The following is an 18,555-nucleotide window of genomic DNA, read 5'->3' on the forward strand; positions in this document are numbered from 1 at the left end:
GTACTTGTACATAGTTATATATCACAATGTATATTCATTGTATGTTCATAAAATCTCTGATTTTTTGGCATCTGATACTTTGCTGCTGTCCAATGGAAAGTTATAATTTTGTTATTTCCTTCCCTCTCCTCCTCTCCTTCCCTTCAATTTCCTTCCCTTAGCTTCCCTCCCATCTCTGTTCCTCTTCATTCCTTTTCTTTCCTTTCCTCTCCTTTCCTTTCCTTCCGTTAGCTTCCCTCCCATCTCTGTTCCTTTCCTTTCCTCTCCTTTTTTCCTTTCCCTTCTTTTTTCTTGTCTTTTCTTTCCTTTCCTTTCCTTTCCTTTCCCTTAGCTTCCCTCCCATCTCTGTTCCTTTCATTTCCTCTCCTTTCCTTTCCTTTCCTTTCCTTTCCTTTCCTTTCCTTTCCTTTCCTTTCCTTTCCTTTGCTTGCCTTCCATTCCCTTCCCTTCTCTTTCCTTCCCTTCCCTTAGCTTCCCTCCCATCTCTGTTCCTGTCCTTTCCTTTCCTCTCCTTTTTTTCCTTTCCCTTCTTTTTTCTTGTCTTTCCTTTCCTTTCCTTCCCTTCCCTTAGCTTCCCTCCTATCTCTGTTCCTTTCCTCTCCTCTCCTCTCCTTTCATTTTCTTTCCCTTCTTTTTTCTTTCCTTTCCTTTCCTTTCCTTCCCTTGGCTTCCCTCCCATCTCTGTTCCTTTCATTTCCTCTCCTTTCCTTCCCTTTCCTTCCCTTCCCTTAGCTTCCCTCCCATCTCTGTTCCTTTCCTTTCCTTTCCTTTCCTTTCCTTTCCTTTCCTTTCCTTTCCTTTCCTTTCCTTTCCTTTCCTTTCATTTGCTTGCCTTCCATTCCCTTCCCTTCTCTTCCCTTTCCTTCTCTTTGCCTTTCCTTTCCTTTCCTTTCCATTGAGTAAATGATATTTGCTGTTCATGTTCTGACAAAACGAAATGCAACAACGGAAAAACTAAAATCCTGTATTTGTGGGACAGCAATGCTTTAGACCAGGTAAAACACATTTAGGAATTTCTCTATATCTGCTGCTGCAGTCGAGACACCCCATGCCTTAATGTAAATGATTCTCTTTGACAGTAAAGGGTTTGACAGTATAGGGTTATTTTCACTCAATACTGTACGTGTTTGTATTGAATCATGGTGAAATGATACGTACCAAACATGCTGCACACTGTATATCTGTCCATCATGTACTAGTATTAATACTACTAAACATTCGACTGCTTTATTTGCCATCATTATTTACAACAAACGGAAAAACAACAAAAGGAAACGTCGCGATTGTAAAGACACCGTCGTTAATAGCTTTTAAGGCTTTAGAAAATTAGCAAATGCAGTTTACCGCTTCATCCACCCCATGGTAGCCCATGGCCCATAAATTTAGTGCAGGGAATTCCACTTGTAATTTGTCTTTATTTATTACTGACACAATGAAATGCTATTCAACACTCCATAGATGCTGCGTTATACATAGTCGAGCAGGTAAGATTCGAAAACCTTGTTTATGTGCATGTACTTCTCGAATGAATGTTCAGCATCTAACACTGCTTTAGATTTAAATATGAGCAGTAAAAAACAAACAAACAGCTGAGCACTATGCTCGGATAAGTATAATCTAGGCTACTGAGTATGATATACTGCACTTTGATGCAGTTTTAGACACTAAGGCACGCTTTGCTACGACTATCGATTCTATTTAAAAAAAAAACAAAAAACAGAATGTGTAAAAAGAACAAAATCCTGAAATGTTTCCCGTGTTCTCGGTGCTAACGTACCACCGCTGCAAAGAAGCACAAACCAAAGGGAGTACAAGAGACACCCCTAAGAGATGTGTTTTTGCTGCACAATCACAACTAGCTGCTCTGTCCAGGAGTCACCGATGTTCAGCGGTTGAATACAAAACTTGAATGTTTTCTCACTATTAGCAAACTGATGCTGACTTTTTTTAATTTGGTGTGTAGTTTGGATTGTTTCTACCATCAGGAAATGGACATTTGACATTGTAGCATGCATTCTGCTGTAAATAGTGTTTATTTAATAAATCCTAATTGGCAAATGGTTGTGTTTTTTTTTGTGTGTGTGTGTGTTTATTTCTCAGCTTCTCGGACTGTGTGTTTGTGATTCTCTGCACTACTGTCTTTACACTTATGCTTTGTCTCCTTTGTCAATTAATTAGCGCTTTAGAGAAAAAAAATGTTTTATCACGTTCTCATAATAACCGCTCGATACTTATCTGATACTGAACCCAAGGTCTAGTCTTTTACAGTATGTACAGTATTGTTGATCTAGTAAAACATACTGTATTATAAATGTTATCAGCATTATAGATGTGACGTTACAAGGACAGAGCTTAAAGATGACTTTGATGGTTTCTGAGAAAACTGTTTAGCTACAATAATAAATAGTATGGAAAGCGTTGTTTAATTCATGCTCAGCATTGTTGAATTCTCATCTGAACTTGTTTTACGTTTTACATTTAGCTTCAGACCTTTGACACAACGGTAACACCAGCGTCACGTCACTAAAAGCAAAATGCTTGGTGTACGATCTTCAAAGGCAGTCATGGTCCAGTTTAATAGGAACATCTGTACCTGCACTTAATCATTTATTCAGTTATCTCGTCGCCTGTTGATGTGGTAAAAGTGCAATGCGTACAGTCATGCAGATACAGGTCAAACTTCGTTAATCGATACAGGTCAAACAATCGTAAACTCCCGGTCTCTTGGATTTTCACACACAACAATCTTTAGTGTTTACACAAACGAACATTAACTAAAAGTTTCGATGCTAAATGAACAGGTGTTCCTATTAAAATGAAAAGTAAGTTTATGTGTGTCTTAGCTATCCTAAATTACCCCTAGGTGTGAATGTGGGTGACTAACACTATAACAATAATACAGAAATGATTAGGAGTTTGAGTGTTAGGTAGGTAGGTACTGTAGGTAGTGCCAGGATCCTGTACATAAAGGAACACCTTTGTAAGCTTACCAGAAAACCAAATAAATTATATCAATAATTAAAAAAATGAATTACCCGGATGTTAGAGCTGTAAATCCGTGTCAACAAGATCATTTTGGCCTCAACTCTAGTGATTGACAGATATTTGGAGCAGTCTAATGAAAGTAAAACAGGCTGATGTGTCCATGGGGAAGGCTTAGCTCCCCAAATTAGCTTTGTTATTTGATATATAAAGCCATTGGGGTCATCTGTTATTAGCAGCCTGACTACCGACGCTGAGACACCAGGTAAAACTGAGGGGAAAAAAACGACGACCACTGCTTTAAGTGTCGTCCGTATTTTTAGAAAGCGAAAGCTAAATAAATGAGGAATTAACTTGTTTGTATATATTGTATAGAACCTCATTAAATACGGTTTTATTCAAGTCTTCTTCTTCCTGTCAGAAACTTCGAGATGTTTTTTCGCGCCTTTTTGCTGCTGGCGGTCGCGTGCGTTCAGCGCTCGTGTCAGCACCAGTCTGGACCGTTAAAAGACGAAGTTCTCACAGAAGACCGACGCTTTTGCAGGTCAGTGTTAAGAGATTAAAAACCCATTTTCTCACCATTTTAAATGTGTATTTTGACGTCCTTCGTGTCGACTGACACGTAAATGAGGTGAAGTTAGACATGTAAGCTTGTAGGCTTTGACTGTGTAGGATTCCCTCACATTTCTGAGTCATAGATGCTAAGCAGCTAGCAGGTCCCACACACTAACCCACTCACCACACTGCCCATCTTTCTCCACCTCTTCTCTGGAAGGTTGAACTTTCAAATGACAAATTACACACTCTGCCTTTGGCATACATTCTTTCATACTATTATAACCTTCAAAAAGTGGCTGTAAGACAGGAACTAACTACCCTTAAGCATATGGCATCACTATTAGCAGTGCATTGTTTAAGTCCTGACTTCATTGTGTGTGATTTTTTTTAGAGGCGAGCTAGAGATAAGTTACCCAGATTTGGATATTCGTTCCTGCATGATCATCCCTCAGGAATTCAGAGAGAAGATAAGTCAAAAATGGGGACCTCCACAGGTTCGTCTGGCCATGGCTGACAAGGTAAGACAAGACATTACACAGTCACTGATGGATTTTATGTGTGCTGGTTTGATTGTTGTGTCTTTATTGTACATCCACATCTTAAAGTAAAACTTCATCCTGAAACACTTTAAATATTTTTAGATTGAAATACTAGATGTGATGAATTCTTGATTCTGGTACTAATTTGTGAGTTGGTACTGTATTTTTTGCTGTTCCTCTTAGCTGACATAACAACACTTGGAATGGCATTTAATTGGAGAGAAATCATTTCAGCGAGCTCAAACACAAGGGATAAATATTCACTTATTCAATGACTTATGCTATGTGTATATGCGCCATATGTATGAGACATAGAGCGTAAAAGTAGAGGAGATGCTGGTGTAAATGTTGGACTCAAAGATCCAGAAGGCAACGCGGTTGCCATTGTATACAACGATGTTGCTGTGAGATAAGACTTGGCTTGGCTTGTTAGCGACCTAGAAGATGATGAGCACGATGTCCCTTGGTGGTATTAGCAGGAAAGCTGAAGCTTTGGAAGCTGATGTTTTTGTTCAAGGAGGTGAGAGACAGTATAAAGTACTAAAGCACTGCTGCATCACTCCATCTAGCTTGTAGTTGGGGTTGTTGGTAATGAGTTTCATTACTCTAAGTCATTTTTCCTTCTTTTTTGCTCACTATGATTCTACTTTCTGTAAGGCAGATTACAAGTCCTCAACAATATTTCTAGTCTGTTTTGGCCAGAAGGTGGCACAAGTACTCCACTGTATAGTGTCTAGAACCATACAGCCAAATGTACAGTCAAAGCACTAGCACAAAATGTATTAAGTCTCACAGTGTTCCTTTTATGTTCATGTGGACAAATTGTGACCTTTTTGTAAATGCTTAAAAGACAAATCACACACACCCACACGCACACACACACACACACACACACACACACACACACACACACACACACTTATCACATACAAAGCTAATCGTATTTAAACCTCATACTGCTTGTCAGTTGTCTTAATTTTTATTTTATATTTTATTTTATTTTTACTTTTAGTTAATACTCAATACTATGTTTAACACATGTTTATTAAAGTTTGGGGTAATAATGTATGCATCATGTTCAAGTAGTCATATAAACACATGTGATAAGATGATTGTATCATACCAGCATGGCAGTATAAAAAAATCTTCTTTTCTGTTAAACTATTCAGAGTTGCCAACCATAGCATTAATTCTATTATCCTCATGCCATGATGTACAAGAGACATCTGAAAACAAATCTGTGGTGTTGTTCAGACAGGTAAGGACAAGGGGAATATATGCTGGACATGAAAAGTTGTGCGTTCGCTTCAGTTTGCGGTTACTTTCACATGTTTATCACATATTTGTCCAAACCTTTGGATTTAAATGTCATTCCGACTCATACATGTGATAATGATATGTGGTAGCCTAGTGGTTAAGGTGTTGGGCTACCAAATGGAAGGTTGTGAGTTCAATTCCTGCATCCACCAAGCTGCCACTGCTGGGCCCCTGAGTAAGGCCCTTAACCCTCAGTTGCTCAGTTGTATTAAATGTAAGTCGCTCTGGATAAGGGTGTCTGCTGTAAATGTAAGACTTTTAACTGTAAGTGCTGTATATTCACTATTTTTGTATACGTGAGCAGCAGAAAAAGTTCAAAGGAAGGTTTGACTGGCTGTGGTTCTGAGATGGTTCTGAGGTCACAGCCCACTAACAATAAATAGCTTAATTTGGGTATTTTCTTTATTTCTATACTTTGGGTCATGCTGTGATTAATTATTAAGCTCAGATCAGGCAGAAAAAGGGGCAGACTGTAAATGTTTTAGGTGCTGCTTGATAGGCAGAAGTCAGTCAAGGTGATGCAACTGCACTAATCCAAGGTATTATTTAAACAGCAGTGCTTCTATAAAGGCTTTAATTAGTGATTTTCTATATTTGTGAATTAATCAGGTAACATTGCCCTATAAAAAAAAGAAAATAAAAGAAAGCCCCAAAATGTCTTAAGACACAAAATGTCACAGTGATGGCGCAGTGCTTGTTTGTCTCTTATAGCTCTTATGGAGATACATGTAATCCTGATCATTTCAAAACAAATCTATAGGATCTGTTCTCTGTAGGATTTGCGTTATTTTTAAATCAAAGCAAAATAAAACATCCGGTGTTTGATGAACGAGCAGAGCGAATTTTTATGCAGGGTTAGATATCTTTCAAACTAGTTGCATATCATGTTATTTATAGAAATGTATCATTTAGAAGGCTTGTGTATTGAATGGAGGAGAAAGTACCACCATGATGCTCTGACAAACACCATACTGTATATCAGATCAATCACTAACATACTAACGCTCGTCGTAGTATCACTTGAGTTTGGTGGCTACATTGCCGTGTCTTAGTCGCTGCAGTAAACTCAATATAATATCAAATCAAGCATAGTGGAGAACAGCAGCAAAGGATCATACAGTATCTATAAATTGAAAACTAAAATTGAAAGCCACTTCAGTTTTAGGAGCTAGTTTATAAATTCCGTAGCTAAGCAGTCTGGCTTGAAGGTGATCTATCGCCCTAATGTCTCCAGAACCCCAATTGATGTATGGTCGTATTATCTGTTATGCTGTCCTACATGATTCTCTTTTATTGCAGGACTTGGTGTCAGACAGCAAAACGAATTACATGTGCGATTAAATCAATACCAACTTTATTTACTGGACTTTGAAACGCAATTCTCCCCTTTTCCCGCTACCACTTTTTTCTCTGACTCTTATGAAAACATACGGTAGCTGGAGGTCTGTGGTGAAAATGCGACTCTTTGTGAGTCTGTCGCTGGTCTGCGGTAGGTCTTCTCTTTGTTTTTTTTTCCCTGTTGTTCCTCATCTTTTTCACTCGGCTGCCCTCTCGACCCTTTCAATTGGCAGCTGATCACTGCGGAAACGAGAGGCTAAGCGGCAGTGCAGCAGGCACTGGCTGTCACTTTGCCCCCGTGGTGACACCCACCTCATTACCCTGCTGAAAGCATGCTGGGTAATTGAAACGGAGCGGAATGGGCAGTGGTCCAGCATGTCCGCCTCTCAATGGGCTTTCATTACCCAAAACAAAAGCAAAGGGGCATGCTAAACAACAGATTTCTATCTCAGCCCTTGAAGTAATGACTAAACCCTCCACAGGATTTGAACTTGATTTTCACTTTTTTTTTTTTCTTTTTTTCACTCCAAGCACTCATATGTTATCGAAGTACGTTCAGAAATCGTAATAGTGCCATCGAGGTAATGAGTTTCCCTGTACATTTTATATTCCACCCCATTATTGTATATTGCTTCTAATGATATTTTGTGATAGTAACAGGATAGAATTATGTTAATTACAAGCTCTGTGAGCTCAGAAATCTTAAAATCAGCTTATTGGCGTCTGCCAGTTATTACTCCAACACCTTCATTACGCTTATTTTATATTTTTTCACTTTAAACTGTGCTGCCTGAGGGATTGACTATGGTATAGGATTTTAGGTCACAATTTTTTATTTTTTTTTTAATTTGTTCTTCGAACTCTAGACCTGACGTTATTCTCCATTCATGCTCTGAATTCCATAACAAGTCTAAGAAAAGCTGATAAAAGTCTCACACATTGAGGTATTTCCGAGTATCAGTATCATGCTGCACCATATCTTTGTGATGGCGAACCTTCTGGGACCTCAGAACAGCAGAAAGTGGAGTCAATCTTAATTGGTTAATAGAATGTGAATCTAAATAATGAATTGATGTATTAATGGGGAAAAAATCCCCATGTTATTAGTGATTATTTGGTGGAAAACAGAATTGATTTAGTTAATGGTATACTAATAATGTAATAATAATGTAAGAATATATTATTTATTAACACAACAATGGTAGGATAAGAATTGGTAGACGAAAATAAGCATTACCAGCCCTTATATATAATATACATAGTTATGTATATATGTCGTTATAATATACATCTAATGTGTTCATCTCCTGCCATGGTGGTTAACCAGCAGGACCTGGGGCTCATTTCTCTACCACTTTTCTAAGGAACAGTATTTATATTTATTATATACTTACATTACTCCTGTAGACTTTGGTACATATATTTTCCAAGTGGATGTTTAGAATTTGTAAGCGCTTTCATGGTACTAGTTGGTATTATAAACATATCAGTAATAGATATGCAATCCTCAGGCATCCATGTGATGATACAGTTTGGATTTTTAATGTATTTGGTATTTGACGTTGCTGTTAAACATGCAGCAACGTGATATGTGTTGATTTATTAACTGCCGGTTGATACGTGACCAGCGTTGTTTAGATTCTGGAGTAGGACTAGTGTTAGTTTGCAAATGATGTAAATGGATGGATAATGAAAGATTATTACGACCATATGTTATTTATTGACTTCGTATTTAAAAATGCATCCCTTTTACAAGCTTTCTCACACAGCAAACAACTCTCTGTAAGGCCTTCTTCTCTGCTTTAGAGGAAAGAAAAATCTCACAGGTTTTTATATAAGAGGTAAAATCCTTGGTGGTGGTTTATTAGCTGAGAAAGGAACTGACTCCTTACAAGTCTGTTAGCTATAGTTATCAAATATTAGCATCGGTTTTGAAAGCCTGCTTATCTTATGTAGGCTTGTAATAGTTCTTGGTGTTGAGCTCACCTGCTGCTGTTTGAGACCGTTGATGCTTGTATGAAGAATTCTTTATCATAGGAGCATATTCAAGTGATACGCTAAGAGAAACTTTCCAACCATTGTTACTAAAGTTTGCCACCATGTTTCTGTACATCTAAAAACATTAGTGTGAACAAAGACACTATTCTAACAGTAGAATTAATAACTTAAGTCTGGTGTTTGAAGTTTTTTTCTCAAGTGTGGAAACAGCATAGTTTTAATATGTCAATAAGTCAATGTGATATTCTGGCAGATTTTGCATTATTTAATGAACCACAACTGTTTATAATGTTATTAAACATCTCCATACTGAAAAAACATCCCACTGCCAAAGACTGCCAAAGCTAGACACTCCTGGTCAAATAGTTGTAAGGAAATTGGAAAACAACAGCTGAGCTCGTCAACACCAGTATGTTGAACGACAACCGCACAAATGAGTAATTTGTGTTTGTCAAATTTGTCAGGAGCAAAAATGGTTACCGCCGAAAGCAAAAAGCTAATCACAGAAAACTCTAGAAAAGGTTTTAGAAAGATATCAGTTTAAGCAAATAGAGGATGAGACGGAATAAATGTTTGGGCTGGACTGGATATGATATCCTGGGAGAGTTTTAATGACTTGGACATCACTAAAAGATACAAATGAACAGAAATATGAGATCAACAGGGCACTCCAGCTGTAAAAGAATAACTAAACAACTGAAAAACAGAATGTGCTTTGCTTGTAATAACAATTGTTAACCACATGGATAGTTTTATATTTTCCTCAAGGAGCAATATTCATTTCATTGATATCCCACAAATGTGAATTTCTTAAAGAGCGATATTTTAATCCGAGCGACATAACGTATTTATTACACGCCAACATGGAAATTGCAGTCATTTGCCAAAATGTTCTTTCTCTTTCATCACACATTTTTTTTCTCTAATCTCAAACTTCTGAAGAAAAAAAAAAAAACAACAATTCCAGGTTTGATCATATGCCAGAAAAAAACAACAGTAAATTAAGTGTGTGCAATTCTTAGCAGTGATGGTATTGTATTAAATCCTTGTTAAATTCTCTTGGTTTGTCTCTTGCAATGATACCACATGTTCTCAGTTTGGGGAACAGATAATTGGCAGCATACTGTGTACCAACACTTGTGGTGTTCCGCTTGTGCCATGTTTCAAATCCTCAAATATCTTTGACGCACAGAGATAATAAAAATGACTTTTGTCAGTTGGCTGCTTTTCACAGTGAATCAGACGCTCTGATCTGACATAGCCAGTGAGATTACAGGATTTATGTTGCTCCTTCTTTGTTGTTTTTTTTTTTTAAGATATGGGAGCTATGTAAGCATTTTCAGTGCAGTGTTATGCTGCTTATTGTGGGAGTAATAATGTGTTTTCTGAACAAATTGGAAAAGTACCCATGACTTGTACAGGAAGGAGGTAATAGCATTTTCGGTGTGTTTTATCTACAGGCTATCTATAAGTGTTTTCCATCAACCTGCAGCAGAAAGGAGTTGAGAAATGTGCAGTACTGCGTGATTCTTGATGAAACCAGAATCGCAGTATATTTTGGCTTAAAATTGAGATCACAGCTCTCACTCACTTCTTTTGCTGTAATGTAATAGCCACAGTATATTTTCCTAGCATTCGCATGTTTAGACCACAATAACCAAACACCTGAGTATAAACAACTATTTAATATACTGTACAACTTTGAACATATTACGGCCCCATGGTAAAACAGTGGCCAACTTTAAAAAGAAACCAGCTATAGATATAATATGAGTATGGGTTTGTATATATTTGTCATGTCACCCAGACCTAGTCATAGCAATGCTTCTGAATGTTCTGAGCAATGAGCAGTTGAAAAACAAACACATGTAAACTCACTCGGCACATTCATCACAAAAACAAGGTTTTATTATTAAAAAAATATATATATTTTTTTTTGGCCAAATCTTCAAAAAATAATAATAATAATTTGACAAATCTTCAAAAAAAATTTACTATTTTTTTTTTTTTTTTTATTTCTTCTCATTGGAATCTGCTGAAGAACTGTGATATTGTTGTATAATTAAGTAAATTGGCTTTAAACAAATTGTGCACATTTTTGCAAGGTACAGTTTACGGATTGATAGGTGTTGAAATATAATTGATCATTTTGTGAACACAGTTTAGTCAAACATTATAAATTAGTCTTTACTTACCTTATTTGTGTGTATGATTATCTATATGTCTGTCTGTCTGTCTGTCTGTGTTAGTATTTATTCAATATTTATGATATTTCAGATTTGGCCAAAGTCAATATAAAAAAAATGTACAGATAGGAAAGAAAGAGAATAGAGAAGAGAATAAATCACGTTAATTACATTAAAATCACACAAACAACATTAACAGAACATGGTTCCATAAAACGAACACACAGACACATACAGTAGCATCTTTCTCTAGGCTACATCTTAAGACCTAGAACAACTTACACTTGGATATAATGAAAACAAATCAGTGATTTTTTAAAAATAAAATCGTATGATTAAGATGCTCTCGCGAGCTTACAGTTCTTCTAGAGGATGTAGCTTAGAACACAAATAGAACTGAATCAGATGGCCAGCCAAAATATCTGCATGGATTTTACGTTAATGCATCCCACTTCACCATATAGCAAGGAGAAGATCGTTCAGTGTCGTCACAGGGATTTCAAGTTCAAGTTGGAGATATTTGAACCATATCTGGCACTGAAGTCAGTGTCCTGAATGTTGTGAACAGACTTGGAATTGGTTTGATGTAGAAGTGTTAGAGCTGGCACAAATGCGTTCCATTTTAAAAGCTTCATTCGAACATGACATTTAAATGTCTCAGAGTCTCAAAGTTCAGAGCATTTCTACAGTATTTTTCTGTAATCTTTCATCCTTGCTGGTTTGACTGCATTTGACTGAAATCATGTTAACTTTTTTGGTGCCAGTCCCCAAGGGCTGACAAAAAGTATGCTTTGACTTATGATACTTTGAAGACATTTGTCAATACATTTGGTTCTTAGGAGAGATGAAGTTTTTAAACCATTACAGTGATTAGAACTGCCAGGATGCGATCTCCTGAGCAAGCTTTCTGCGCTGGCTTTAAACACTACCTCTGTATCTTTTCTTGCTCAAGCTCCTTTTCTCTCCGCCTATGTCGCTCTCTCTCACTCTCTCTGTGTGAATGATTTTATACGCTCTGCTTAAACCTGTGTGGGGGCGTTAAAGAGAGAGGATTTGAATGTGAGCCCCCCTTTCTTTTTCTGTTTTAGTGAATCTCCGTTTTCCTTTTTCTTCCCTCACTGCCTATGATTACGACACGGGCAGCATCTTCATCGCTAAGCCTGGCAGTGCCCACGGCTGCTAGTCGTCTCTGTGCACTGCTGCCCACTCACCCACGCTACCTTGGCACTGGTGCGGCATACTATCTGCCATCCGAAGGTGGGGTTCCTTTCCGGAAGACCCTGCATGTCTTTCCCAGGGAAACCCACACGTCCACCCATGCAGGATTTCTGAAGGGTCTTTCACTGCTGGGCCTCAGTTAAAGATAAAATCCAATGAAAACAACTACTCAGTGATATTCAGTGGTGTCCAAAATGTATTTATTTTATACTGAAGCTATTTTTTTTTTCCACATTTTCAATTTGGACAATCGATCCTGTTCTTCTAACTCCTGATGGAATTGCATAGCTTTCAGCATCTGTGTTTTTGAGCTACAAAGTAGGAAATAAACTGTTGATGCTGCTATGTTGATATGACCTCCAAGTTGAGGTGGAGTTTTCTTTAATTAAAGGTTTGATATATTACGTCATATAGAATTTTAGCTGAAGGCAGCAATAGCCATGGCTTCACCTCAAGGTAACTACACTGATGCAGCAACACTTTAGTATTTTAGTCTAATACTGCCGTTAGTGCCATCATGCTTATGCACTTCAACTTTTAATCTAATTCAAACACTAACACAAACATAGCCTTACTCCGTACGTTGTTATTTAGTAGTTCAAATACATTTCTCCTCATGCCTTATCAACCATATTATCTGTATAAACAGTAATGCAAATTCACTCCTAGCATAAGGCATTACTCATATATCCCAGAAGACTTGTCAGCAGTGAAGCTTCATGTACCAGTAACATTTGAGCTTTGACCTCCATCACAGATTCCCGCTTTCCATCTCTCTTTCCATGTAGCTCTGACCTCTTCCATGTGCTCATTTTTGCCTCCCTCATTTTGCTCCTACCCTTTTCCCTTACCTCTTCAGTTACGTTCCTGGCTGTTTTATTTTTCTTCTTCTGTCAGTTGCCCAGGGCTTCTGTTTGTTCTCATGTTTTCTGTAGAGCATTCATAGCCATCTCTAGTCAGATCATAGTGGATTTTATTTTCTTTCCAAATTTTAGAATCAGTAATATTAGCAGATATATGTTTGGAACGCTTGATAATATCTATTCGCAGAATATTTGGAACAGTATTTATAACTGTTATTTATAACTTTGGGGAAAAAAAACGTTGGACTTCTAATGTGAAAACAGTGTAATTGCATTAGATGGATAATTAATGCAATGTAATGTCATTGCCACGTTTTTGTGTATCGATGTCACGATGCATTGTCGCATACTAGTATTTGGCTGATAAGATGAATCACAGGTCAGTAATGCATTCTGCAGTGCTGTGTTCCTCCAGAACCAAATACTAAAAAAAAAAAAAAAAAAAAAAAAAACATAACAGTGAGGTTTGATTCAGGTAGATTTAGTGTTAGTACCTGCTTATGGATTGAAACGCGGTTCTTGAGATCAGTGAAGTTATTTCAAATATTTTTATCCGGAGGCCTGGGAAGAGGTTTAACCCTGTTTCTACAGAAATTTTGATCAGTTCCCCTAAAGACACTTGACCGGATCCTACAGCTTTGCAGTTTCTGTTTCTGGATGTACCTGCTAGCAATACTGTAACTTCTCATAATCTTAGCTCTATCTCCTGACCTATTCAGCGCTTTCCCCAGCATAATAACACGCCTTACATGCTGACAATTGATTTTTACTGACGATGCATTACTGTTGCTGGAAAACAACACCCATATCACACAATTCCTGTGGGTAAAATTTGTGAAGGACCAGCTACTGTTAATTCAATTCAATTCAAGTTCATTTGTATAGCGCTTTTTACAATTGACATTGTCTCAAAGCAGCTTTACAGAACATAAACATAGAACAAAAGGTTAATATAAAGAGTAATATACAGATTAATAAAAATACAAAATTCAAAATTAATATTAGATAGATTTAGTTCACGATGTGTTTGTATTTATCCCCATGAGCAAGTCTGAGGTGACTCAGGCAGCAGTGGCGAGGAAAAACTCCCTCGGACGGTAAAGGAAGAAACCTTGAGAGGAACCAAAGGGGAAACTCATCCTCATATGGGTGACACTGGAGGGTGTGATTATAAATATACAGTCAAACAAAATGTTGTATAGATGCAAAAGATCACATGGAGTTCACATCTCCTCTTTTGTATCACAGAGTCTGACTGGAGCTGGTAGATCTCTAGATGCACTATTACTAATCAATACCTGGCTATAAGTAATACACAGGTAATTGTCGCTGGAATAATTCTATACCTGGTCTACGCCACTACGTCTCTTTTGTCCTGTAGTTTTTTAGTTTACTTTCTAGTGTGTTATTTTCTAGACTTTTTTCTTAGTTCGGTAATTGTTACACCTCCGGCTAGTCATTCTGTCATGGGGACTGTACTTACACTGTTACGATACAATGCACAACAGTTGGTCTTAAAACATCATTTATTAGAATCTGTGAAAGACACATCTGTTCATTAAAGTATGTTTTGACATGCCCTTAAGATTAGTGTGGGGGTGTGAAAAATGAGATAATATGGTGAGATGTTGAAAAAAAAGAAGAAGAAAGAAAGATAATGAGAATGTAAAAATATGAAAAAAAAATGAATAAATTGTTAAAAATCTTCAGCAAACAGCATAAACCTCGTCAAAGAACAGACTTCATGTCTTCGCGCACACTTCGAGAGGAGGGTATTTTGAAGTTCACGAAGGCAATAATCAATTCACTCAGGAATATGCCTTTGCTACTGAGGATGTCAGGATAAACATACAGAAATTAAATTGCTATTTATATGAAGCCTGGAAACGGTTGAGCATTTGTTGGAGAATTGCTTCAGCGCAGAGCATCGGGAGCCAGGCTCAAGCAGCCTAAGTAATTAACACTTGCGTTAACTGGAGATGATGGATCATATCTGGCAGAACTGTTGCAGAAATGAGGACAAAATGTCACTCGGCTTCAAGCTGTTTAGGGGGATTTGCCCAATCATATTTAAAAGACTTTTCTTGCCTGTATAGACGAGTTAAGCCTTAAATATGCTGCTGTTTGAAACATGAATTTGATGATGACGTCCCAAACCTATGATCTATGAGAGATCTAGGATTTGTTTTACAGAACTTTAGTAACACTTATGGAAGCTTTCAAGTATTTTTGGTAGATAGACAAGGATCTTTTCATCTGGGGGCAGTGGTGGCTCAATTGGTTAAGGCTCTGGGTTGTGGATCGGGGTTCAAGGCCCAACACAGTCAAGCTGCTACTGCTGGGCCCTTGAGCAAGGCCCTGAACTTTCCCTGCTCCAGGTGCACTTTATCATAGCTGCCCCTGCACTCTGACCCCAACCTCCTCAGTTGGGGTATGTGGAGAAAAGAATTTCACTGTGCTGTAATGTATATGTGGTGATAATAAAGGTTTCTATGCCACGTTCTATTTTCTAATCTCCTCCTCTTTATCTATCTGATTACCTGGGTTAAAACTAGGCGCTTTCACATATGAATTTTAAATCCAACCCTTGCTGAAGTTCATTTAAGGTATTGCGAATAAACAAATCATGCTCCGGTGATCTCAGAGAGCGAGATGGTTTCAGTCCACTTCAAAAACAAACCTGATTATGAATCAAAAAGCTATTTGACTCCGAATCAACCCAAAAGCAGGAATCAAACAAAAAAATGTTGTTGTGTTTTTCTTAGTAGATGTAAGCTGCTAAACTGTCCCCTGAGATGCAAACTAAATGAGATAAAGAGTTTTACTCGTCCTGTTCCTTGTGAAAATACATCTATATAGCAGAATAGACAAATTTATAGGTTTTGGTTTCAGCAAAATGACCAACCAGAAGTAAACTTTAGCTTCTCAGCGCTGTTGTTTTTTCAGTGTCTTTGGTGCTGATGCTTTTTCTTTATAAATGAATAGAAAGTGCACTGATGCTGGTGGTTAAAAACACAATTGATTCATTGGTGTTATGTATCAATTAATGTAAATCCAAAAGCCTTTGGGGTGTTTTTATTTTTTCTATCTTAGAGAATTTCCATCCCATTTTCAACATTAACCAAAGGAATGCGGTGTGACAAACAACAGGTTGTTTTGTAATATCTAACTTGTTCATGCTGTTCAATTCAAATTCCTCTCTCGTATACAGTACGTGCACCTGATTATTTTCTGTTTTATGGCTAACTGTGATCTTGCCCAGCTTTATTCCTCAAAGCGAATGCAATGTATGATAAGAGACAGAGCAGTCATCATGCGCTTGTCACTCCTCTGATCCTGCATTTTGCATCGGAATCACTGGAAATGTTACGAGCGTCATGTCTTAATCCGTTTAGGATGTTTTGTTTCATTTCTCCTTACCAATTTTTCACACTTGCAGATTTTTCTGCAATGGCATCTGTGTATCTCTTAAGGATTTTTACATTTTTTTTCCATGAACAGTCAGCGATAAGTAATATACAACTTACTGAACACTAAATAAATATCCACAGTAATTAAGCAAACTGCACTCAGAGTTTATTTGGTGGTTTACAAGTTCTTTTAAGTTCGATGTCTGAAACATTGTACATTGTAGTTTCGTGGAGCTAGAAATCGTAAAGTACATACACATAAGTAAGACTACTTTGACGCGAGTTTAGATAGACAACCAAGCCTAATTCAGGAAAAGAAGTGTGAAGGAAGTGTGACCCGTGTCTGCTAGTAGCTTCTTTGTTGTCCTAAGGGCTGGTTTTAAAAGAAAATCATAAGAAAGAAGTAGGACGGTCTTACATCCAAGAAGCTTAAATACAAAATCTCAAATAAGCCCAATTTCTCTCAGCCAATCGAGCACCGTTTGTTTTTCTGTGTCGATTATCCTGAGCTGACTCACGTACGTCCACCCCTCCCTTCTGCAAAATAAAAAAACACTAGAGGTTTATGTGGCTTTCCAAAAAAAAAAAAAAAAAAATCTATCTCGACATTTATCCACTTTAATCTTCTTAACATATTAGAGTCATTTGCATTACCCTGAAGTGACTGAGATGCTTTTCTGTTTCTCTTCCCCCACAAAACACAAGGACTCGCAACATGATGTGGACTTTTTTGCGTCTGTAAAAAGAAGACAAGTGGGCAGAAGTTAGCTCGCTTTACTATACATAGCTTCCTTCTTACCCTGCTGATCCGGGTGCTACTTTTTATTGTCTTCTATTGAAGCTGCACTCCAACTGTTGCTCTGTTGTTTTATCCTTTTTTTTCATCAATAATCTCTCTTTGGGATGCCTGAACATTTTACAAAGTTTCCAGTAACTCGGTCTTGCTTCTTAGAAATGTGCGATGGCTCGTTTATTAACGGATCGATCACAATAAGCAGACGAACGAAGGAACGGAATCCAAACCTGATTTACGGTTATGTTTAGTATTATCAAATAGATAATATCTCATCGTTTGTATTGCTCCATAGAAATCTTCTCTTCTCAAAGATCTATTCGTCCTCCATGGCTTTATCACTCTTGTGACTACAATTTACAATCATCACTTAGGGTTAGGACTAGAATTATTAAATGCATACAGTATAATGACCTAGTAATATTTAGCTCAGTGTTGGAAAATCAGTCACATACTGTCGGGGTGGACATATCAGTAGCTTGATAGTTAGGGTAAGCAGATTTTGTGTCCGTGATTGATAAAAAGGTTTAAAGGGAAAAAATCTACTCCTTATTTGCATAGAATGTCTTTGGATGCTATGACATTACAGCTTCCTGTTACTGGAACTAAGGAGCCAAGTTTAAACCTGCTCCAAGTTAAGAGTGCCACTGTGCATTCACTATAGAATAGAAACACAATAGAAACTTTGTCAGATGATCAGATGTTTGTTTTCCATTCTGATTAGCTATAAATTATGCCATCACATAAACCACCGCTCTTTAACCAAGCCAGTTTCCATGCAGACCAAAACATGAGCGAAAATGTGTTTAGCACATTATATATAATCACAGAACAACAAACATGACATGCAAAAAAAAAAACCACAAATACGCAAAAACATTCATATGTAGACATATTAAACATATCACATAAAAAGCCCTGGTGCCATCACATGATTTCATTTTGATAAAGAGTTAAATCTTTTAAAGTTATGGCCGATGGAATAAACGGTACAAATCCTCCTGGTTGTTCATGGAATAGTTAAATGCCATCCTTAATTTTCACGGTTTAAAATTTCTGCTCCACAGAAAACACAATTGCTGATTTAAGTTAAATTTACTGTCTGTTGTTAAGATGCACAGCATTTTCACTTAGTGTAGATGGTTTTAACCTTTTGTACGGTACAGAATGACACTTAGTAATAAAATGGTCAGAGACAGCAGAAATATGTTTTCATATCCTCAGGCCATGCAATCCAGACAGCTGAGATGACACTGTCCAAACATAGTAGCTGTCCAAAGTGCACACTGTTGGTTCAGCTTAATGTCTACAACTCAGGTCTGTGCGGGTCCATCAGGTCTGTGCAGGTTTCCT

The 18,555-nt window shown here is 37.4% G+C and overlaps 1 protein-coding gene across 1 annotated transcript in view; it reads left to right on the top strand.

Moving 5' to 3' along the window:
• Positions 1 to 3,113: 3,113 nt before the first annotated feature.
• LOC132853914 (phosphatidylethanolamine-binding protein 4) overlaps positions 3,114 to 18,555 on the top strand; it is a 79,682-nt gene continuing 64,240 nt past the window's right edge. The window contains exons 1-3 of the mRNA XM_060881957.1: positions 3,114 to 3,247; positions 3,404 to 3,526; positions 3,932 to 4,058. Coding sequence (XP_060737940.1) covers positions 3,414 to 3,526; positions 3,932 to 4,058 — 240 coding nt within the window. The 5' untranslated portion in view covers positions 3,114 to 3,247; positions 3,404 to 3,413. The remainder of the gene's footprint in view (positions 3,248 to 3,403; positions 3,527 to 3,931; positions 4,059 to 18,555) is intronic.

This window comes from Tachysurus vachellii, chromosome 11 (genome assembly GCF_030014155.1).
Source record: "Tachysurus vachellii isolate PV-2020 chromosome 11, HZAU_Pvac_v1, whole genome shotgun sequence".
NCBI lineage: Eukaryota > Metazoa > Chordata > Actinopteri > Siluriformes > Bagridae > Tachysurus > Tachysurus vachellii.